At 32.6% G+C, this 22,770-nt stretch overlaps 1 protein-coding gene across 2 annotated transcripts; it reads left to right on the forward strand.

Moving 5' to 3' along the window:
• The first annotated feature begins 2,304 nt into the window (after nt 1-2,304).
• On the forward strand, nt 2,305-16,983 carry LOC143054783 (uncharacterized). Of its 2 annotated transcripts, none has more exons than XM_076227834.1 (3): nt 2,305-2,572; nt 8,823-9,159; nt 13,193-16,983. In XM_076227834.1, the coding sequence occupies exons 2-3, from the start codon at nt 8,829-8,831 to the stop codon at nt 15,157-15,159; spliced, it is 2,298 nt and encodes a 765-aa protein (XP_076083949.1). In that variant the 5' UTR covers nt 2,305-2,572; nt 8,823-8,828; the 3' UTR covers nt 15,160-16,983. The 2 variants fall into 2 exon arrangements, with proteins under 2 accessions (XP_076083949.1, XP_076083950.1); XM_076227835.1 differs by lacking the exon at nt 2,305-2,572 and adding an exon at nt 7,889-8,026.
• The last annotated feature ends 5,787 nt before the right edge of the window (nt 16,984-22,770 follow it).

The following is a 22,770-nucleotide window of genomic DNA, read 5'->3' on the forward strand; positions in this document are numbered from 1 at the left end:
ATCAATTTAAATAGACACTTAAGTGTTTAAAAAGTGTCAAAAATCTTTCGTTCGATAAATATGAAATTTGAGGCCAAATTCGGCCCTTACCGGACCTACTCCTTTTATAATCAAACTGTTATTGAAATGATAATAATAAAATGAACAAAATATGAACAAGAGTCATGTCTATTTATCGGCAAATCTAATGTATTATTGAAGTAGAGTCTAGTTATAACAAGACATAATGGTATTAAAACCGAATCACACATTGTTGTCATTTGTTTATAACCATTGAATGGCGTGAATAACATCTAGAAGAAGAAGTTATGATAATAGGAGTGTGATCGATCGTTCCTCATCTACTGATTCTAAAAGAACCGAATGATATATATGGTTTTGAATATTGTGATCAGTTGTTCTTTTATAGACAATTAAATGGAATAACAATGATTGCCTAACGTCTTATCTCTACATTTGTGAAAAATCTTCATCAAATAAATGTTAATCATGTCAATATTGTGTTAATGTTTTAAATAGTGTAATATAATAGTGGGATACCTTGGTAAAACGTTTACTTTTTATTGAAATGGAAAGTATGAATGCCACTGCTGGTGGACATTTCGTCCCCGATGGTATCTCCAGCCCAGTAGTCAACATTTCGGTGGTGACATGAATATCAATAATGTGGTCATTTTTATAAATTTCCTGTTTACAAAACTTTGAATTTTTCGAAAAACTAAGGATTTTCTTATTCCAGGCAAGGCATAGATTACATTATCAGTATTTGGCACAACTTTTTGGAATTTTGGATCCTCAATGCTCTTCAACTTTGTACATGTTTGTGTTTATCAATATTTCGATTTGAGGGTCACTGATGAGTCTTCTGTAGACGAAACGCGCGTCTGGCGTACTAAATTATAATCCTGGTACTTTTGATAACTATTTAAACAACTGGGTCGATGCCACTGCTGTTGGACGTTTCTTCCCCGAGGGTATCACCAGCCCAGTAGTCAGCATTTCGGTGTTGACATGAATATCAATAATGTGGTAATTTTTATAAATTTCCTGTTTACAAAACTTTGAATTTTTCGAAAAACTAAGGATTTTCTTATTCCAGGCAAGGCATAGATTACCTTAGCAGTATTTGGCAGAACTTTTTGGAATTTTGGATCCTCAATGCTCTTCAACTTTGTACATGTTTGGCTTTATCAATATTTCGATTTGAGCGTCACTGATGAGTCTTATGTAGACGAAACGCGCGTATGGCGTACTAAAATATAATCCTGGTACTTTTGATAACTATTGAGGTCAACTGGTTATGATAATCTGAGCATGTTATAAATAAACGAAGACACTAGACCAGTTCAGATATGCAACTTTTTTCATCAACGTATATGAAATGATCATCTGCCGCTTTTCTCATGTTCTGTATCAGCCTAAATAATCATCTGCTGCTATTCTCCTCATGTTCAACATAAATAATTTATTATATAGAAAAGCGGGAAAATCAAAACGCATGAATAGTTAAGTGAACATGTATAGCAGCTTAATGTCTGAATGGACCCACTGTCACCAGCACATTTACTGATATAAAACCTTACAATGTTGGACCTTCACCATAGGTATGTCGATATTAAACCTTACACTTTTGGACCTTCACTATAGTTATTTTAAACCTTACAATTTTGGACCTTCACCATATTTATATCATTGGACCTTCGCTCTAGTTATATCAAATATGTTAATTAGTTATTAGTTAAGACGTTAGTTGGAATTACCTACACTCAATAATTGAACCTGGAATACCGTCAAAAGGAAGAGGATGCACAAAACAAAAACAAAATTCCCCTTTGATCATAACATGCATAAGATATTTGCGTGTCAGTATGTTCATTATTATTTTTATAGTCATGATAGTCACAGAAACGATTGAATTTGTTTCTCTAACAATGTTAGAAAAAAAGATTAATTTTGTACATGTTCATTAAAATCATGGACTATCTTTTTGCTATAGATGATGTTCGTCTATATGTATCATTGTTCATTTTTAGTTTATATGGGATTGTTTAATTTGTGTCTTTTCTTTGTATTTTATATTTAGCTTTTACAAAATATATCCTATAACATGAATGACATGTTTCTATATGTTCACTCGAGCGAGGTTATATACGTTTTAGCTAAGTTAGTATTTATATGCCACGTTATCGCGGACGTTGTAAAAAATGTTTAAATGATAAAGTACAGATAGATTTTATCAAGAAACGATGTTGTTACACTATATTTAATGGCGAGGATATTAATTGCAAATTCGCAGTCGTTTACATTAAGTTAATCGGACCATTGATATATATAGATTGAAACCAGTTTGACTGGTAAATATGGTACATATATCGTTTAAAATGAACCAGTGTCTAATAATAGACGTGTAACAAAGCGATGATGACAACAGATACACATTGAAAAGATTTTTTTCATATACCTAAACGACAGGTTAGGTTAATTTGTATAACGAAAGTTGGGATTTTGGTTTGATTCGATTGAAGCGTCCATTTCATTTTCAAATTACACTTGAGACTATTTGAGACAAAGGGTAAGTTTGGTTTTTCATTAAATATTCTTCCAAAACGAACATAATTTATAACGTAAATAAATAATATAAACTGTCTGTATGTATGTGCCTGTCCATAGTCAGGAGCCTTTACTTCAGTGGTTTTCGTTTGTTGGTGTGTTACATATTTGTTTTTAGATAATTTTTGTACATACATAAGGGCGTGATTTTTCTCGTTTGAATTGTTTAACAATTTCGGGACCTTTTGTAGCTGACTATTCGATATGGGCTTTTCTCATTGTTTATGGCCGTACGGTGGCATATAGTTGTTAATTTCAGTGTCATTCATTCGGGATCTTGTGGAGAGTTGTCTCATAAGCAATCATACACCATCTTTTTTTTTATATCCCAATTCATTATACTGAACAGATATTTTAAATAAAGAGCTAGAGCCATTTTACCGTGAATTCTTTTCATTCGATAAGATAGGTAAATCATGTTTTAAATAGCCAGATAGATGCTAATTATAGAACATGAACATACGTCACATTATTTATTTTTATACATTGAACAGGTATTCCTAAAAACACTAGGCCAAGACTACTGATTTTTTATATTGACTTTGTTTAGTTGTTAACACCCTTGATACGCATATGGTACCATACCACGTAAGTTGTCAACAAGCCAAATTATATCGAACGAAATCAAATGGGATGCTGTTTTTCTCATTTTGAATACATGTATATTTGTATTTGTCCTTGTCTTTTAATGTTTTATCTCTATATGATAAGATGATATATATTTTAACAGGAGAACATCTTATATCAGCTAGTCATAGAACACCTTGTATTACTAACACATGTTATATGGCGTTTTCTGGCATTTTAACAAATCGGCCCTTTGTTTTAATACAGATGCAATAGCTCATTGATGCTTTACCTACAATCACGATTTAAAATGTTATTGATTTGTTATTTGTTCTGTTGTGTTGTTTCATTTTCTGGTGACTTAGGTACTGGTGCAGGGACGGTTGTAAAAATGTAAATTCTAGTATCTACACATTTAGTGAATTTGCGACAAAATAGCTGTTGACTGCATTTGTTACATGTAATTCCATGTTCCAAAAAGGTTTCGAAAAATTGTTTGTGTTGTTTTTAAACTTGTAGACATTGGCCTCATTTTAAGTTATGTGTATATTACACAAGCAGCATTTGGACTTCAGTGCTATATAATAAATTCTCGTGTTATTGGTTATGTACAGGCACCTACATCAGTTTGACGACAGTTGTTTCTTGTATATATGTAATAAATGTAAACTCATGAATAGATAGTAAGTCAATATAATGGACAGTCATAGGAATGCTCACAATAACCGATACATTATGTTTTGTTTATAAAATGATATACTTGTATACTATATAATCAAAATGAACCCGAATGACTCTATGAATTAAGTCAACATCCGAAAAAATCTGATAGAAACATTAAAATCTAGTATAACAACACAAACAATGCGAACTGTCTAAGCGAGATTCGAACCTTACCTTCAAAACAATATTTGATTAGTAGTTCTATGCTCTTTTTTTCTCTTAATAAAATTGCACTCTAAAGTGCGATGGTACTCTTAAGTGCGATTGTCTCGCTAAAGTGCGACTGTCAAGATAAAGAGCGATGGTCTACGCTAAAGTACGTAGGTGGCTCACGCTAAAGTGCGATGTTTGTTTGTTTGCGATGGTAAATCAAGCTTAAGTGTGATGGAACAGTATGGTAATGTTTTACAGCTAAAACATTCAAGTACATAGATGTTATAAACAAGTCTTTTTGCGAAAGCTAGTATGCTTAGATCGCTAAGGTATTACATCTGATTTCCTACAATGAACAAACTGATGTGTTAGTCCGCAATTTATAATTAACTCTTTAAAAAAATGCCCCATTTTAACCGACGTTACATTTTTAGCTCACCTGGCCCGAGGGGCCAAGTGAGCTTTTTTCCATCACTTTGCGTCCGTCGTCCGTCGTCCGTCGTCCGTCGTTTGTCGTCCGGCGTCCATCGGCGTCCGTCGTCGTCCGTCGTCGTAAACTTTTACAAAAATCTTCTCCTCTGAAACTACTTGGCCAAATTAAACCAAACCTGGCCACAATCATTATTGGGGTATCTAGTTAAAAAAATGTGTCCGGTGACCCGGCCAACCAACCAAGATGGCCGCCATGGCTAAAAAAAGAACAAAGGGGTAAAATGCAGTTTTTGGCTTATAACTCAAAAACCAAAGCATTTAGAGCAAATCTGACATTTCGCTGTTGGGTTGCTGCCCCTGAAATGATAATTTTAAGGAAATTTTGCTGTTTTCGGTTATTATCTTGAATATTATTATAGATAGAGATAAACTGTAAACAGCAAGAATGTTTAGCAAAGTACGATCTACAAATAAGTCAAACATTTCCAAAATGGTCAGTTGACCACTTTAGGAGTTATTGCCCTTTATAGTCAATTTTTAACCATACTTCGTAAATCTTAGTAATCTTTTAGAAAAATCTTCTCCTCTGAAACTACTGGGCCAAATTTAACCAAACTTGGCCATAATTATCATTGGGGTATCTAGTTTGAAAAATGTGTCCGGTGACCTGCCAAACCAACCAAGATTGCCGCCATGACTAAAAATAGAACATAGGGATAAAATGCAGTTTTTGGCTTATAACTCAAAAACCAAAGCATTTACAGCAAATCTGACAGGAAGTAAAATTGTTGATCAGGTCATGATCTATCTGCCCTGGAATTTTCAGATGAATCAGATAATCGGTTGTTAGGTAGCGGCCCCTTAAGTGGTAATTTTGAGGAAATTTTGCTGTTTTTTTGTTATTATCTTGAATATTATTATAGATAGAGATAAACTGTAAACAGCAATAATGTACAGCAAAGTAAGAACTAAAAATAAGTCAGTATGACCAAAACATTCAATTTTTACCAATTTTCTTAAAATTTGAAGATTTTCAATAACAATTTCCACAGAAAGTACTGTTATAGATAGAGATAATTGTAAGCAGCAAGAATGTTTAGTAAAGTAAGATCTACAAACACATCACCATCATCAAAACACAATTTTGAATCCATCTGTGTCCATTGTTTAATATTCAAATAGACCAAGGTGAGCGACACAGGCTCTTTAGAGCCTCTAGTTATAAAAGCGACAACATTTTAACGGGGACCGCAAAGTAAACTGTAACACAAACAATGCTTTTAATGTATTCGTTCGCTTCCAATAAAAGCAAGATACAGGATATTTTTGCAAACTTGATACTATTTTGTATCTAACTAGTTACATGGTTGACTACAGGATACAAGTCCTTTCTCTTGCACCAATAAAACAAACGCATTTGCTTCAGACGACAAATCACGGTTAAGTTTTAAATAATTTTAAGTCATTGCATACTCTGGTTTATTTGAAAGTTGTTTATCATTATTTGTAATTCATTTTCAGCAGCGTTCATTTTTAGTTTGTATAAACAAATGTTAATTAACGTCATAATCCGACTATACGTTTGACGTCTATACTTTCGCAGATCATCGGACTTAAGCGTATGGAGGCATCGTGCATTAAAGTATATCATCGATCATCGTACTTTAGCGTCCCCATCGCACTTAAGAGTCCTACATATGTATTCATCATCTACATCAATTTACATCTTCAATATCAAAAACATCAAGTCCTTATATTCTTAGGTACCTCATTCTTTTCTCAGATAAAGCTGACTCATTCAAATTATTTCCGAAACCTACACAGAATACAAAATAAAAAGATAAAAATGACTGATAAACCAGTGAAAAGACAAAACATTAAACGATTAAATCAATTGTTCGTATTGGGTTGGATTCTATTCCTCCATGCAAATTCGCGATTAAAATCGTTGATATGCATCGATATGAAACACTGTGTACACGATGAAACTTCAGTCAATTCTAAGGTATTCCGAATAGTAACAAACTATCATACATTCTACTATACAGGTTCGTGCTCATATTCTTACAAAATATTTATTAACACATTAATTACATGTTTTTTTATTTTGTTTGCATATTTAATCATCATCAGTAATGCCTGGTTCACTTCATCATTCATAAAATTCGTACTCAAAACATCATTGAGATCTTCTGTCAAAACTTTATTGAATTTATAGTAATAGCGATCACCATAAATGAGCTCTTCGTATTTCTTTCGGTGCATACTAAATATTATAATTCGACCAGTATTTTCAATTTTTCCGATCAGTTTATCATGATCAGACATACATGTACTCCGTTACAATACAAATTTTGAGAACAAGTCCGAATTTTCATCATTAGACACATTGTCGTCATTGTGTATATCATTGTTGTCTGATTTACATTCTTCTGTACTTATAGTTTTATTGTTATAATCTTCAATATTCACAACGCTACATATGTTTTTATCTATATTTACATTGTCAACTTCTTTTACATTATTTACACATTCTAATAACAGAGGGGATATACCTAAATCGGATGTACACAGATCAATATGTATATTCTCGACTGAATGCCTTTCATCTGTTGTTGAGGTATCATTCGGGATATTTCCAATTTCCATTTCACATTGAACTTCAATATACATATTTGCACTATGTATAGACTTTTCCGATTGTATCGTTCCTTTATCATAATTGTTTTACAGTACTAGTTTTCATTATATTCCCGTAAACTTTTGTTATCACGTCCAATTGTTGAATTTGATTTTCGTTTACTTTTGGATTATCATCATTGGTAAACACAATAGAAATTCGGGCTTTGTCATTTTCGCCATGTATTGTATACGTAATGTTCCTAAACTGTTCACAAGCATTTTGAATTGCACTTGTCATAAAGGTTGGAAGTCTTTCCATAATGAAATTGTATATCAATATAAATCAGTTCATTGTCAACTACCCGTCTTGGGCCTCTTCTTTCAGTGAAATGTTTACTGCTCTCAAAACTTTACTAAACGGCGGTTTGTGTAATATAAATGAAAAAGACTTACTACTGTCACAAGTCAGAACTACATGAACTCACGGCGACGCTTGATCATAATGTTTTATTAAGAAGCTATATCAGTTCAATTTTGCGATGTTACAATTTTTTCAATAAAAAACTTGTTATTTATGTAATAAGGACACAACAAACCAATTTAGTTTTTTACGGAAACAGTAGTATAAATTACAACAGTCACAAAAACATAACTTATTTTTGGTTTGAAATGTCCTTCTTTTCCCCACCTAAAACACCCGCATGTTGGACTTTCATCCTCGTTGAGGCTTAAATTAACTATTTATCACACGTACCATAATATATGTAAATCGAGATATTGATCGAAAAGCATTTTAATGTTTTTTTTTTGTAGAAAATTCTATTCTGTTGGCACGTTTTGAAGTTGGCCCTTCTGTGAAAAAAATGCACGGCAAATTGGTCCTACCTCGAGCTCTTTATCACACAAATACCAATAAGAGGTAATTAAAAAAGAGAAAATATATGAAAAACAAAATCAACAATTTATCAAAAAAGAAGATAACATTAAGTTGCCTGTACACAACTGACATCTAACAAAAAGAACTAACAAAAAACCACAGCAGATGGAATTAATAATGTTTCTTCAATAAAGTAATCTTAATTTGTAATCATCAATGAAATGTCATTTCTCTTTCCCTCATTTCATTGCTGCTATGCGTTGTCACTAGTCTTTTTGCGTTTGATATCAATTACTCCTCCTTTTTTACCTATTCATTCATATAAAGCGAACACCGTATGAACAAAAAATATGACGAGAGTATACTCTGTTTTTTCTATCACCGAGTTTTTTTTAATCAAAATATTGTTTTACAATTTGGAAAATATTTCAACAGTATTCTTTTATATGCATTTGCAACTTCTCTGTTTATATTGAATATCTGTATATACAAGTCATGTAACGATAATAATAGGACATTTGTATTACAGCGACCTTTAAAAATTTTAAACATTAACAATATCTGCTTAAAACCGTAAGTGGAAATTCCTATTCGATTTGATATAATTGCCATTTGTTTAAAAAAAAAAAAGATTTAAACATAAATTGGATAATGGGTAACTTCGGTTTTTGTATCAGTACCTATTTCGACAGGAATGGACATAACTAACATTTTTAAACAGGTATATTGAACTTTCAAAACATTTTTCTTATCATATTTATACTGTTGTGTACTCCATCCTGAAGGTAAATGGTAGAAATTGACAGTATCTATTATAGATTAAATTTATAATTTACAGCCTATCATGAACAGAAACTCGAGTAACGATGAAAAGGATAACGATCAAAATGTACGTGGATTGAGAAAAATTACGTACTTGGTAAAATACGGTGTCAAACATTTTCCATATCGTGGGAGACGCAGATACACACCATCAGTTGAGCGATCTGAAGACGGAGGGATATTTATCTCAAATGACGTTTTCGGGCTGACAATCAGACAGTTTGAACGGATGTATAAAGCGTGTTTAGACAGAAGGAAAGCAAACGAGCAGTATATAATTAACATAAGATATCCTGACAAAACATCCAACGAATATATGGAATACTTAGAGAACAGCAGATATTGCATAAAAGGTAATGGCATTGTTATAGCTTAACTCTAAATTCATTATATACAATAGAAGTTGTTGACACCATTTTTATTTAATACAAATTAAGAAACGTGACAGGAAGGTATTGAGCTTGCAATCGAAAATCATAAGAAAGACAAGTGCACCACACCATAGTTAAAATAAAAGAAGACAAAGAGGCACAAAATACAAAGCAAGTACATTGTGACTGAAGCAGAATATATTATCACGAATAAGAAATGTCGCATTTAGTTGTTTTTTTTTATAAGTTAAGTTGGGTTCTCTACCTTATACGGGATTTCAAATTGTAATTGTTTGTTTACATAAAACTTTAAATATTTAACACAATTGCCTGTACTAAGTAATGAATATGACAGTTGTTGTCACTTTGTTTGATATGTTTGAGCTTTTGAATTTGCAATATGATTAGTGACTTTATGTTTATGAATTTTTCTCGGAGTACAGTACAACTACGGACAACTATGTTTTTAAAATAACCACACGTTTGAAATGATATAAATGCAAATGTTCCCAGATTTCAGAGAATATATTTCTTCCGACGTTTTAAAGAATATGTGCTTGTTCTAGATCTACACGAGATTAGCGAAAGACTGTGTCTGTCTAGACTCTATAGAGAGGGACAAAAGATACCAGAAGGAGAGTCATTGGCGATTGCCAAATAAAATTGATTTTCAATTTAGACTCGTTTATATTTTTTTCGTTTGGGCTTGTATCATATTTTCCCTCCGGTTTATATGATCCGTTCATCCTATGTTGACTCTAAAAATTCAATAGTCTATCTAAAAATGAGGGTACAATTTATAATGCCTTCCAAATACCGTTTCGATCCTAAACATCACTGAAGAGACATTTATTGTCGAAATCCGGATCTGGTGTACAAAAAATATTGAAACCTTATGTTTGTGGCATAACATCGTGGCCACAACATGCACAAGTTAATTGTTTTCTGTTTAGTATTAAATTTATATAAAGATCTATTTTGTTACATCTTGTGATCAATTTTATTTGGCAATCGCCAATGGCAGTCAGCAGGGCTAAAGAACATCAGTTGTTCAACCTGTTAGTCAAATGCGTTTTGTTTAAATATACTTTGTTACTTTTTTGGTCTTTTGGAAAAATGTTGTTTGTGCTGTATTTAGACCCTTCTACAACGAAATTTGTTTTACATGCACACGTATAAAAATTGCGGTTTTTATCCAACGCAATCATAGGTTTGAACGTAGTTTTTAATATAGACTCGTATATATATCAAACGAGGTTATTAGAAATGGGACATAGATAAGGGGTTTCCGCGTGCTAACAATAACAGCCGCAATGACCTGTTACAGTACAAAAAGAAGAGGCGCAGCAAAATATTTCCATTTGTTTTAACATACAATCCCGCCTTCACTAACCTTTCACGTTTGATCCGTGCCAATTGGCAAAGTATTGCCAATCACCCAAAATTATCCAAAAACTTTCCCGATCCTCCTGTCCTAGCTTTTCGGAGACCTACAAGTCTAAAAGACTTATTTGTGAAAGCTGCCGTCTCCTCTGATAAAAGCTGTTCCAACTACTGGATGGTGCAAGTCATGTGGTAACAAACAATGTCTGACTTGCCAACAAATACAGAATACTCAAACATTTACTTGCCACTTCACTGGGTCTGTGTACACAATTTTTTTGTAATGTAACTTGCAAAACCCAGAATGTTGTATACATTCTTTAGTGTCGATGTGGCATGCAGTATGTTGGCGAGACAGAACAGCCATTCACCAAACGCATGAATGGTCATCGTAGTGACTACACTTGCAAGCCCGACCTCCCCGTAAGTCGTCATTTAAGATCACATGGGCACGCCCAAGCTGATCTTAAAAAACTGACCATAACTATCATAGATCATAAAAAGGATTGATCAAAGGCCGACAGACTTGCTCGGGAATGTTTTTGGATAAGAAAGCTCAGGACAGTTTCCCCAGAGGGCATTAATGAAAAAACATAGAAGATTCACTCATTTTCCCTACCCTCACTCATTTCCTGCCATCACTTGTGTCCAGTAACTCCGGCTTCCGTACTGGACTCTTACACTTTTCAGGAATTTTTAAATTATACTAATTTTAATTACAGTCGGCAGGGATGTGTAAATACGCAGCCACGTTCTATTACTTAACATTAGTAAAAATTTATTACTAATTTTTCTTTTCATCAAATAACTATATTTTTGGGATGTTTAAATACGCAGTCGCTGTTGCAATTTCTCTACCGTTGTCATATTTTAAATATTATACCAGCTTAGATCAGTCAGGACTGTTTATTGGGACTGTTTTTCCATGCAGTTGTTTTACACCTTAACTGTCACCACCTTTGGGAATTTAGAGTTGTGCCAGTTCACATCGAAAATAACTATTTTTATTTGGCATATCTATGTAATCTTTGCGCAGTGTTTGGAAATTTTAAAATTGTACCAGCGTCTGTGAATTGTATAAACTTCCAGATTTGGAAAAGTTTCTAAGTTTGAATATATTGACATGATTCATTTGACATCGTGCTATTATTGAAGAAGGATATCTGTTATCCAAAATATATTACATATTGTTCGTTTTATTGCGTTTTTGGTGATGTTGTACCCTTTTAGACTTATTAATCAAAATTTTAAAGATCCATTTTGTTACATCTTGTGATCAATTTTATTTGGCAATCGCCAATGGCAGTCGGCAGGGTTAAAGACCATCAGTTGTTCGACCTGTTAGTCAAATGCGTTTTGTTTAGATATACTTCTTCACTTTTTTGGTCTTTTGGAAAATGTTGTTTGTGCTGTATTTAGACCCTTCTACAACGAAATTATTTTACATGCACACGTTTAAAAATTGCGGTTTTTATCCAACGCAATCATAGGTTTGAACGTAGTTTTCAATTCAGACTCGTTTATATATAAATATTTACAAATATTTATTTACAAATTTAGACCGTTCCGTGCTGTTTATTTGGAATTCTTATTGACGCAATCTTTCTTGTAACATCGTAATTGTCGACACCGTTAAAGCTTTAGAATTGTGCTATTTTATTTCGCACATTTTTATTTTTTATTCAAAGCATATATTTGAACTCTCTGATGTAAAAAGTCATTTAACCTATTTCGCGTTTAACAAATTTTTAGAATTGTGCAAGCGTCTTACCTGATGTTCGGTTTGACTTTTTTATTGTATAAATTTCAAGTTTATTTGGAATTCTTATTGACGCAATCTTTCTTGTAACATCATAATTGTCGGCACCGTTAAAGCTTAAGAATTGTGCTAGTTTATATCGCACATTTTTATTTTTTATTTTATATTTTATATATTTTATTGTAACAGCTTAATATAAGTAGACTGATAATTGATTCATTCAACATCACAATCATATATACCGATGAAGGATATCTTCTATCCGAAATATTTATAAATAATTACATTTATAGTTCCTTTTTATGTTATCGGTGTTGTTATGTACACTTCTTAGGCGTTTGTATAATTTATTTTATTGTTCACATGTATCGTTACTTGTAACGATCCAGCGCCAACGTGGGAAAAATCGTTGACTATTATTCAGACGTTTTATATATTTAGAGTCTATAAGAATCTACCAACCAGTAAACTTAATAGGTATTGGATCATCAAAATTGACAATACTACACAAACAGGAAAAATTATATGAGTCTGAAAGATTGTGTAACAATACCGATAAATAGATGGAAAACAAAACACTAAAAAGTGTTGAATATCATTACACAAAGATGGAAAAACTGAACAGATAATATAAATTATACAATAATTGCAAATATTTCGGCACAACAAATGGCCTTCTTCGGTGACAAAAGTTTTAACAACTTTGTCACCGAAGAAGGCCATTTGTTGAGCCGAAATATTTGCAATTATTGTGAATGACTACCTTGTATAAATTAAACAGTATGTGTGGTGAAATCAGAAATATAAATATAAAGAAGAAAACCTTTAATACACGATTTTCAAATACATCTTTGAATAGATTTTATTTTATAGATTACATATTGTGGAGTGAAAACGGTTTGAAAGAAAGATACTTGTACGAACACTTAGTGCGAATAGTCGGAACTGAAATAGATATACGCAAAAGACAACAATTATTTATCATAAAAGATATGACAAATAATTCAGCAGAATCATTATACACAAGAATGTCGAGTGGAAGTTTAGCAGAAGGAATCGATTTGCCAGGAAGTGACCTAGATCTTATGTTGATCATCAAAGACGAAGACGTAATCCGGGATGTAAGGCATATGAAACATCGAGAACAAGGTAAAACATTTCTGATGGAAACTGATGCTGAACACCCTGGATTTACTAGACTCCGATTACTGACAGAAGGGGATATGGAAACTGACTTTAAACCGTATGAATACTTTAAAAACACTAGAAAAGATATATATTTATCAGTAAATGATTTTTTAAGTGTTGAAAAAAATATTATGCAAGAGAAGCAGCTATTACAACACGGCCCATGTTTGTCAGATCGAGGTCAGAACGTTGATATGGCAGTCTGCTTTAGAAGTAAATATTTACCGTACAATGCAATACCATGGGCATCGCGTAATCGACAGCAATGGCCACCTAATTCTGCCATTGACAAGATTAAAAAATACGGATGTCTGTTAGTACCTATTGGACCAAGACTTGTTCCAGATTGTAATGATTTATGGAGAATGTCTTTCTCTGTGGCAGAAAAACAACTTGTGCATTCGTTTAATTTTACTCAACTTATATGTTACTGTCTTCTCAAACTAACATTAAAGCATATCGTTAACAAAAACAAACATGTTGAAGGTTTATTGTGTTCTTACTTTCTGAAAACAGCTTTATTCTGGGTCTCAGAGGAATTGGATATTGAAACGTTTCAAATATCGAAATTATTTGTTTGTTTTTTTCACTGCCTAGATAAATTGATATCATGGGTAAAGAAGTGTTACTGTCCAAACTATTTCATACCTGAGCACAACATGTTCTTCGGAAAGATCGATCTAGATAACAATAAAATACTTATAAATGTATTGGATGGTATCAAGTGCGATGGAATTGATGGTTTGATAAACAATTTATGTCCAAACAACACTGAAACGTTTCCTTTATTGGTAACAAATAGTAAATACTCGTCCATCAGGTTAGACTTTCTCTTTTATAAAATAAATGCGCTGTATTTTATGAACGACATATCACAATGTTTGAAGGCACTGATGTTTACCGAATCGTTAATTAAGTCCAAACATTCTACATTAGTTATTGATGTATGTAAATATTATAATGCTGGAATTAATCAAAATATCGCACAATTACTATCACCACCAACAACAAATACTGAAACTTACAAAATACACAAAAGATATCACCGACATTTACAAGACGGTATCAAAACAGATGCTGTATCCGGTTGGTTGTTATACGCGTCGTTTTATTATGTAACAGGACAGTACTACGTTACACTAAAACTGACAGATTATGTTCTTTCAAGATGTTCAGCTGATGTGATAATAACTCGCTTTGCAAACTACCGTGAGGTCGATATGAATAACTACGGAACGCTTGTACACTCTACAATGACACTGAATGACAAGATGAGACTGACAACTGTTAATAATGTTAGGTACGCAATGCAATCATCAATAATACCAATGGAACTTCAGCTTGAGGTGGAAAACCACAGCATGGATATACCGCCTACTGTTATGTCTCGCTGTCTAAGGTTTCTGTGCTATCATCATCTTAGTGATATATTTTACAAACAACAGGCTTTACGTGATTTATACTGTACAATTAAAGATATGAATTTTATTCGACAAGATACGTTATCTATTTCAATAACAATACTTGGAGTATGCTTTGAGATATCCGGTGATAAGAATACAGCCTATCAATGTTATGAGGAAGCTTTGAAATGTTATTTTGTGATATGTCCATCAGCAAGAGTGAGACAATCGAAACTTTTAGAAATATAATATTATAGTTTGTCAGTGTCAACAGTATCGGAACATTCGTTTTTATTCTAGTCAATAAAAAGTAACTAGTTATCCTAGATGATATGTTTTGCTGCTACATGTTCTATTCTGATAAATAAGATGACTTTATTCGTGTCCATTGAAATGCAAATTCATCATGTTTACTAAATGAATTATCCATGTTCTCCCTTCTTTCGATTTTTATGAAAGCTGTGATCATTTCAGTGACATATTAAACAACTAATTCAATAGGCATACAGTGATTTATATACAAAACAGTACAAATTCAAATGTATACTTTTTATCAAATACATTTTCCTGACTATACTGAAGTCTCTAATGAGCAAATAGGCGACCAGTACATTATTTGATTCATTGCCAATACTTTGAGTATTTAAATTAGGTGTGATATCAGGCGAAAAACACTCATTAACAATAATGAAAGTAACGTATGAGCATTAGGCGTAACAACTTTTTTTGATTCAGTGACAGCGATGATGTGAAATAGAGGAGCAACAGATAAAAGAGAGACATTCACACTCATAGATAACTGACAACGCAATGGAAAAAATCGCACGGCAAACAGACTCATAAAAAACTGAAGACGAAGCAACACAAACTATAAAAAACTTGGCGTGACCTCAGGTCCTCCGGATAGGGTACGCATTTGGTTAACCTAAGTTAACGAATTTCGTTAGTTTCATTCGTGAAAAGGAAAGGGGATTGTAGTTACGACATAAAGAAGATATCCGAAATCATCTATGAAACGGGTATTCCGTAACTGTCAACCAACTCGTGATGGCGTCTGTAATTTTACAAAGGAATGATTACAACTTCACCGTTTGTATCTCGATTCATAAGCTTCCTTGTGAGTAACAACCCTCTATCGAGGAAATCATGATAGAAAATATTGTATCTAGTGGGAGATATATTTTCAATATGCAGGCGCTGCTGGAATGTTGCTACGTATAATGAAAAGTTTACAATTGGTAAGATGATACATACATTATATGATTCATTGACAATACTAGGAGCAATTGATGAGATGTCATGCAATATATATTCTGACTATCACGGTCCAGTATCAAGTCAGGAATATGGCCATTCTTATTTTATATATAAAAAAAGAAGATGTTTTATGATTACTTATGAGACAACTGTCCACAAGAGACCAAAATGACACAGAAATTAACAACTATAGGTCACCGTACTTCATTCAACAATGACCAAAGCTCATACCACATAGTCAGTTATAAAAGGGCCCGAAAAGACAACTCAAACGATAAGACTAACAGCCTTATTTATATAAAAAAAATGATCGAAAAAAATATTCACATGTAACACATAAACAAACGTCAACCCCTGAATTACAGGCTTCTGACTTGGGACAGGCACATACACATTTCCCTAACCTGGGTCATTGGTATAACAGTACAACATAACAATGAACTATACAAATCAGTTTAAAAAGACTTTACTTATCAGATGGACCAAAATACAAGTGGACGTGGCCGGGAACTTGTACATGCCGACAATAAAAAGACACTAGAACCAGATCTGAGAGTACTCACAGTCATCAGACAGCTAGTTCAAAGCCACTAACAACTCATAAAAAATCATGCATCTAAGACTATATTATCAATCCGTACACATCCAAAATCCAATTTTTATAGTTTAAAGACGTCATAAACAGTCAGAGAAACACATGACCTTGTGCAATGCCAAGTTTCAGATATCAACAGATTGTAAATCCATGACTTTGTTTATTTATATAACATACTAGTAATTTTTAGTTTGCTTTCAATTTACTTATGACAAAATCAATATTTATACTAATAAAAACAATATTCAGTGATCTTATTACAGTGTTGAATTGGAAACCTTTCGAAATAAGTTTATTTAAAGAAGCGATCAGTTTACAATGATCATTTCTAAATTTCCGGGCACGGTTAACAACATTTCCGTAAAAATGAGGTTGTGCTATCCCGTTTGAAATAAGTTTTCAAGGTACAACTAAACTTCAAAACCAAATCTTGATATCTATGAACAAATTTAATAAAAGTTTTAAGTAATCTTTGTTAATGATATCCCTGGTTTAATAATTTACCAGTAATACATAGATTGCGTTCGTTAATATTAAAAACGGCAGAACAGACACGGGCATATCGAACGAGCTGTGAAATATAAACACCGTATGATGCATATGGTGCAAAAAGAACATCAACCTCTAAAAATGGAAAATTAACAAAAGGGAACGACAAATCGTCCCTTTTGTCGTAAATTTTAATGTGGAGTTTCCCGTTTAAAACAAAAATATCTAAAACCAGGAAAGGACAGTTATTACCGTTTTAATTTGATTTATTTAAAGTAAGTACATTGGGGTCAATTTCAGCAATATATTGAGGAAATTCTCAATTATTTAACGAAAAAAATATCATCAAGATAACGGTAAGTGTTGTTGAATTTATCAATTAGATGCAATTGCGATGGGTCTTTAGTTAGTTTAGTCATAAACTAATATTCGTAACAGTACAAAAACATGTCTGCTGTTAAAGGTGCAAAGTTAGTAGCCATAGGGATACCTACAACCTGTCGATATTTTTTTTTGCTGAAACGTACATAAATATCATCAAGGATAAAATTAACAGCTTCAATCATCTCATTACACCTCATGTAAGTATATATAGCATATTTACCTTTCTCATTAGAGGAGAAGGCGTTAAATGAGTTGCAGCAAATACAATGTATATTTGCAGCTTTACCAAACGACCGTTTAATTAAATAGGAAAACTTACGTTTAATAAAGTTGTGAGGAAGTGTAGTGTTAAAAAGAAGACAAATTAAAAGTGTCAACAGAATCAAAAGGACCACCAACAGCACGTAATTTATCAAAAACATCCAAAGATTTTGTTTCACTCCAAAAATACTTTATATACCACTAAGTTCACATATTTTATTACAATATTTTATGATAAGCTCTTTAATAATAGTTAATGAATTTGTTAGGCCTTCAACACGCATATGTTCCCTTGTCTCAGTATATTGTCATTAAGACACAGGGGATAATCTGTTTGAAGTCGTTTAATCAAAGACAGTTCGATAATTATACGGGAATCTTCAAATTGTTGATGCGAATGCCCTTGTTTTTTCTAGACCGTTTCCAGCGGTTGAAAACTAGTAAATTTAATATTGTGGTTGTGTTTACTTAAATGTTGATAAGTTATACTTTAATTTCTTAGGTTTTTGGAAGCGGTATAGATGTTCTTGTGTTCGTTCAAAAAACTCCAGACCTGTGTGTCCTACATATTGTATACCACACTTTAGCTTTGTTCATGTAAGCAGATACATGAGGCTTTGGGTTTTTCATGTAATGTCACAGGAAAAGGAAAGCGAAAAAGCTCTCCCGTTCACTGTTGACCTTACGGTATTCTCAGAAGATAATCTATAGCAGGTTTGCCGTCTTCTGCCATTGCACGGAAATATTTGTTGATATCTACGCACATTTTTATTGAATAATCTGGCTGCAACAGCATTGCCACCTTAAACAGAAATATAAAAAGTGCTAAATTTTGATGGGGAATTTCGATTGACGGCGGTTGAATTAATATTTGGAATGAGGTTTTGAGAGTACGTAAATATCCATTTCGTAAAATTATCATTAAATAAAGAGTAACGAGAAGGTAAAATGAAACCGAAAGTCAGAACATTGAATTTAGAGTTACAATAACGGAATACATAAACAATTTATAAAACATTCGAAGAACAAAAATTAGCACCTGCTCGATCCAAAAAATAGGTTTACATTGTAGTGTAATAATTTTGGGACACATCATAATTTATTACCTTTTCGAACTGGACCAGATCACTTATTAACTTAACGTAAAAATTTCTATAAACTGTTTAGACATGTAGTTCCCCCTCCATATTACTATTTCATGCATACAATATAAGTGCTTTTTGAGTCTTTGTTTCTCAAAATGTTTTTAATGTCCAGATCCTAGAATAGGCAAAATGTTGAGGCGGCCGTCATATTTTTCATTTGTAAACAAGCGATATGACGTCACAATAGATTGTTATTATTTGACGTACAAATGTGCGCCATAATCAGATATTTTTTCTACGCGGTTATTTCGAACAGTTATTTTGCGTGCATAATCTAAAAAAGTTATTTGTCTACGCTCAGATTCCCAAACCGTTATTTTGCCAACGCGATATTTTCCGCGGGAAAAGGGGGTTATTTTCCTTGAAGGAATAAAAAGCATAGAGTTATAGCTTAATTATTTTCTTAGTGCTTAAACTAAATAATAGTATTAACATATGTTATTGTTCAAAAACATTGACAATAGGATTAGACACAAGTTTTGCAACGTAGAACGTCTTCTCCTTTACCCACAAATAATAAATAACCGAACAAAATAAAATTCATAATAATAACACCATACACATTAATATTATAATGGAGACATGGAATTAACAAGAAATTAAACGACATGGCTCATCGATTTCTAAATGTCGATTTGACCGTAAATTTATTCATGATAGACCTAGTAGGTTGTTTTAATGTTGGAATACATATTCACTCAAAAGGTAAGTTAGTATTTTAAAGCAATTTAATTAAATTGTTATTGTTCACTGATAGGATTTTATAAATAAAATCAAATTGATGAGCTATGTCTTTGAAAAAAAAGGAACAATTTCATTCGAAGTCAACAAAAAGTAAATACATTATTATTGGTATATATTTAACCATAATGTCTATATACATTATGAAAAGCGATGTGTCTCTTTGATATATTTCTGCGTGTTTATGTTCATGATAAACATGTCATTATCGTACATTAATGTTTTAAAGTCAGTAGGTGTATTTTCTTTTCTAAGTAAAAAAAATATAGGATAATCCTTTGAACTGTATAATTTTTACACATGTTACACGAGAGGAAATAATGTTGAGCATTGTCGTAAAGACATGATAAATAACCTCATTGACACATTGCGTTAGAACTAATATTTGCGTGATACAGATTCGTGATAAAAGCACTGCATTTGTTTCTAGATTTTGCGTGTAAAATATCTAAATATTCATCGGCAATTGTGAAATATGTAGGGGGTGATTTGTTTCTATAATATTTCTGTTTAATTTTTAATTTAAACATATTTCTGTTTAATTTTTAATATAAACATATTTCTGTTTAATTTTTAATTTAAACATATTTCTGTTTAATTTTAAATTTAAACATATTTCTGTTTAATTTTTCATTTAAACATATTCAAAGACTGTTCATTTCTAACATTCTAATACTTAAATCGCGCGTATTCCACAGTTTAATACTAGATGTATTAAATTATTCCCGTTAATGCGGCATTCACATATTGCCGATTATTGCTCCCGTTTGAGATTAGCGTTGAGATTAGATTAACACTACATCGACCTTTTAGACACGTAATCTTGTGACGATATTAATGTTAATATCAAATATCGAAATTATACGAACTCTTTGTGAATACAGTTGGAACTGAAATAGACTCACGTCAAAGAAAACAACTTTTTATCATAAAAGATTTGATAAATGTTCACGAAGGACTTCATTTACAAGGTAGTGACATAAATATCATGTGCGTCATATATCACGTAGACGTTATACAGGATGCAAGGAATATCAAACACCCAGTACAACGTACTACATTGCTTATGGAGACATAAACTGACTATCCTGGATTTAGTAGACTCCTATTGATAGCAGGAGGGGATGGGACAAATGACTTAATAACATATGAATGCTTTGAAAGTACTAGCAAAGGTTTATATTTATCAGTGAATGAATTTGGTTGTTATATTAATAGGAAGATTCCAGAGGAGCAGATGTCACCTCACGGCCCGTGTTTATCAGATCAAGGTCAAAACTTTGATTTTGCGTTCTGCCTTCGAAGTTAATATATACCTTACAATATGGGCTTCGCGTTATCGACAACAATGGCCACGTAATTCCGTAATTCACAAGATTAAGAAACACGGATGTTTGTCAGTTCCTATTGGGCCATGGACAATTCCAGATTGTTATGTTATATGGAGATTATCTTTCTCTATGGTAGAAACACTACTTGTTTTTATGTTTTCATCATCTTGGTGATACTTCTAACAGACAACAGGCTTTGCGTCATTTATACTTTGCAGTTAAGAAAGGTGTGAATTTTATTATATCAAAAATGTTATCTTGTTCATTAACAATACTTGAAGTGTGCTATGAGATATTCGGTGATAAGGCTGCAGCGTATCACTGTTATGATGAAGATGATTATGTATGTCCATCAGCAGAAGCAAGGAAATCAATGCTTTTAGAGATGTAATATAATCTTTAAGAACAAATCATATATTGAGTATGCTATGCACTATAAATCAATTAAGATACATCCTATACATGTAATGTATTACAAATTTTAGTTCTGCTAAATAGCAGATATGACACAGAAAGACAAGACGAAACTCTTGTAATGGCCTCATCAAAAACACAAACATAATAACTACCTGTAATGTTGATGGTTTTTTTATTTTGATATGTTTACCAAACAATTGGCATTACGTGACTTGTTTATTAAGGTCTTTCCTCTTCCCGAGGAAAGACCTTATTGTTTTTCTAATGTTTTTTTTTTTCTTTTTTTTTTCTTCCAGCATTTGTTTGGCACGCCCTCCTACCGCTTCTATTGGAGTTATCAAAACCAAATTTAAACCATCGATAGACCTCATCATGAACTGTTACCTGATGAACTTTTGTAGGATTTCATCATCCCCTTAAGAAGTTATCTCCCTTTTATTGATTTTTTTCCACATGTCCCCCCCTCGTTGTTTTTAAAGATATCATTACCTTATTTGGACAAAAGGTACATCTCATTATTATGTATTACCATATGAGGCTGAATAGGATTTCATCGTCCCCTATGAGAGTTATATCCCCTTGAAACAATTTCTTTCCTTTGCATTTTTCTCAAAAAGTACTAGAGATAGAATCGATTTGAAAACGGCAACATGTACAGGAACAGATGGTAATGTTAATGAACATATACAATTATTTTGTTATTAACCCTGACAAGGAGTTATTCCCATTAAAAAATTGTAAACAATTTTAGAAATTTTTTATTTCCAGAACCGGAAGTCGTAGAGACTTGGGACCTTCACCAATAATCTTTAATTCATGTGACCTTTAATATGCATCCAAGGTCAAAGGTCACCGAGTGCAAAAAAAAATTACGCTGCAATTTCAAGCTTACATATTAGGAAAACGGTAAGACTTTGCTGCATACATACAGCGTATAAAATGTTCCTCTCGACGAGCTCTACATTTTATATGATAAGTCCAAAAAAGTCCGACTGTCTGTTCAAAAGTTACAACGGGATGATTCTTAAAAGTATAGTATTTTGTGTATATCTTTTAAAAGGTAGCAGATATCAACCTACTATAAACTGCAAAGATGATCAGTAATTCAAGACCTTCAATTTGAGGTCAATGTCAGGTCATGATGAAATTTCACCTTGACCTTCACAGTATACTATGACCTTGACCTTGTGATATTTGAAAGGTCAAGTGGTCCTGAGTTGAATGGTGGTAGTCCCATGTC

The sequence above is a fragment of the Mytilus galloprovincialis genome, chromosome 12, assembly GCF_965363235.1.
Source record: "Mytilus galloprovincialis chromosome 12, xbMytGall1.hap1.1, whole genome shotgun sequence".
In the NCBI taxonomy this organism is placed as follows: domain Eukaryota; kingdom Metazoa; phylum Mollusca; class Bivalvia; order Mytilida; family Mytilidae; genus Mytilus; species Mytilus galloprovincialis.